At 35.3% G+C, this 2,714-nt stretch overlaps 1 protein-coding gene across 1 annotated transcript; it reads left to right on the top strand.

Moving 5' to 3' along the window:
* Positions 1-317: 317 nt before the first annotated feature.
* LOC128922151 (retinal homeobox protein Rx-B-like) lies at positions 318-926 on the top strand. Its single transcript, XM_054231784.1, has one exon. It carries the CDS (start codon positions 318-320, stop codon positions 924-926), a length of 609 nt encoding a protein of 202 aa, XP_054087759.1.
* The last annotated feature ends 1,788 nt before the right edge of the window (positions 927-2,714 follow it).

A 2,714-nucleotide genomic window follows, 5' to 3' on the forward strand; every position in this document is an offset into this window, starting at 1 on the left:
TTTAACAATTAAATTCAATATTTAAGTACTTAATTTGTTCTTCATAAAAAAGGACACAAAGATGTGGTAGGTATTTATCACCCACATCAGGTAAGTAAGTAAATAAACAAAGGACATTGATTTTAAAGCACACGCCTTTTATTTAATTACCTGCGATCGTTTTAAATAAAAGAAGTGTTTAACCTTGCAACAAACCATCGTGGTTGCCACAGGTAGAAAAAACACGAAAAAGGCTATATAAAAAGACCGAAAACATTTTCTGAAAACATTAGTAAATCGACATTTCTCGAGTAAGCATCGGCATTAAACCGAACAAAATGCAAAGTGTACGAACAGTGTACACAAACCTACAAATAAAGGTTTTAGAGGCGGAGTACGCAGCAAATAAGTTTGCGAAAGGTGCGCGACGAAAACAAATCGCACAACGTATTGGAGTGCAGGAAATACAAGTGCGAACTTGGTTTAAAAATAGAAGAGCGAGAGAAAAGAACGAGAACTTCAAAACCACAACGACTAGCGCACCGATAGAACAAAGTACCGTACCAGCTTATCAACATACCTCTTTAAAGAGGTCAAGAACTGACGATCTGAACTCATTCAAAGCGAATAATCTCAATCAATCAAATTGGATTCTGCCGCCACCTACTTGTCAACATAGCTCAACAATTGAGAACGACATTATGGGGTTCACTGCGAATGATCTCAATCATTGGATTCAGCCACCACCCGCTTATCAACATGTCCCAACAACTAACGATCTGAACGTTTTTGAACATAGCTCAACTGACGATTACAACTACATCATGGAATTCATTGGGAATAATCCATCAGATTGTATTCAGCCACCACCCGCGAAAAAACCTAAGATACAGATATTGGAGCAATTGGTGCTTCATCCGGATACAAATTGCTGGATACGAATTTAAGATGTCTTCAATGAAACTTCCACCATACTGCATGAGTAGAACATTCAATTAAATAATGTTCTCATATTCTAATCATATTTTTATAGAAATCATTTTAATTAAGTAATTGTGAACAAAATTAGAAATAATAAAAAACACAATCTCTAAAAATATTTATCTCTTTCCTCTTTTATAATTCAATTACATGTATTTATAACGAAATTTCTGAATCTATCAATCAGTTTTAATTTGCATTCGATAATGCGGAGTGTTTATATGAATTTAGAGCATATTCAACTGCCAATAACAAAACTCAGTCAACGGTAAAATGCTTACATCAAAATTATGTAAATGTTCGCCCTCAACTTCAAAACCGAAGGATATATTTATCATAAAAAAAATAGAATAAAAATTGGCACTTGCCTAATTGAATTGTACCATAGATATGTGTTAGGGATAAATTGTAATTGCTTGTGACGGCAATTGAGTTATGATAATGATTGCAGAATAGCTCCAACACGTTTTCACATTGCAGTAAACATACAAACAACATACATTAACACTGTCACACCTTTCCTCACTCCCTACTACTCTCACATTTCCCTTGCGTCACTTTCATTTAAAATTTTTCTTTAAATTTTATTATAAACAATGGCAACCATAAACACTTTGGTTCTATTGTTCTCAAGTCAGAAACGCTGTCAGGCAGTCGAGCGTGCGATCCATTTATGCGGCGCGTTTATGTGAATACAATAGTAGCGCACATTTGCAGTATATGCAAAAGAATGGCTGCTTCCGTCGAGGGTAACATTGTGTTGTGTGAATAAGGTGTTGCAAAATATTGCTGCAAGCTTTGCAACAGTTTGTGACAGTAGTGCTATGATATGTGTAAACAAATGCAACAGAATGCCGCTGTACCATAAATACTTCAGCAAAAACGAACCCACATCAAGAAAACAAACTCTATGATATGGAAATATGCAATAGTAAAACATTTGTTTGGGTCATCCCTTCGAACGTCAATAATGTATTGAGTGTATCCCGGATATATTCATATTGACTCACAGTTAATGAGAAATATTTTTAAAATAAACTAAGAGTCTTGGTGGGACTATACACATGCCACTGTAAGCTTAGGTATCGCCTATACAACCTGGGCATAGTCTCAACAGAAATGTGTCGCTTCTGTGACTTGGAGGCAGAAACTCCCCTACATCTGCTCATTGATTGTGTAGCACGTCACTGAAGTAGGAGTAAATTATTGGGTCTCAGCAACACAAATTAAGGAATGCATCGACTCCCTCACTCAACATTCTTGAATTTGTAAGAGTGCTGGGACTGATGGAGTTGTTGTAGACTTAGGAAGGGCACAATAGACCACAGGTCGTAGTGCAGTCCTCAAAACTTCTGTCTGTCTATCTATCTATAATGCAATCCAGAGATAACAACTTCGTAACGACATTTAGTAAGATTTCTTTATTTAAGTTCGGGTTATTTTCAATATTGTCTAAAATAAATGGATTAAGTATAATTTATTGGGTTCCAGAAATACTGAAATGTACCCGTAACATTCAAAAATTATTATACTTCTAAGCCACCTCAGTTCACGTTGAATGACACGTACGTTATATTTAGCAATCCTTGCTAGAGCATTTTTTATTTTCCTTTATACTATTTCATAGTAGACAATATATATTATAGAGAACTACCTTTGTTTCATTATATATATGTATGTATGTAAAAACTATTTCAATACTCACCAGGTAGAGAGCACCACCTGTTGGCTGTCAAAAGTCAGTGGAATGAACA

The sequence above is a fragment of the Zeugodacus cucurbitae genome, chromosome 5 (genome assembly GCF_028554725.1).
Source record: "Zeugodacus cucurbitae isolate PBARC_wt_2022May chromosome 5, idZeuCucr1.2, whole genome shotgun sequence".
NCBI lineage: Eukaryota > Metazoa > Arthropoda > Insecta > Diptera > Tephritidae > Zeugodacus > Zeugodacus cucurbitae.

Coding starts and splice junctions, on each gene's coding strand:
- LOC128922151 (XM_054231784.1), top strand. CDS start 318: ATGCAAAGTGTACGAACAGTGTACACAAACCTACAAATAAAGGTTTTA.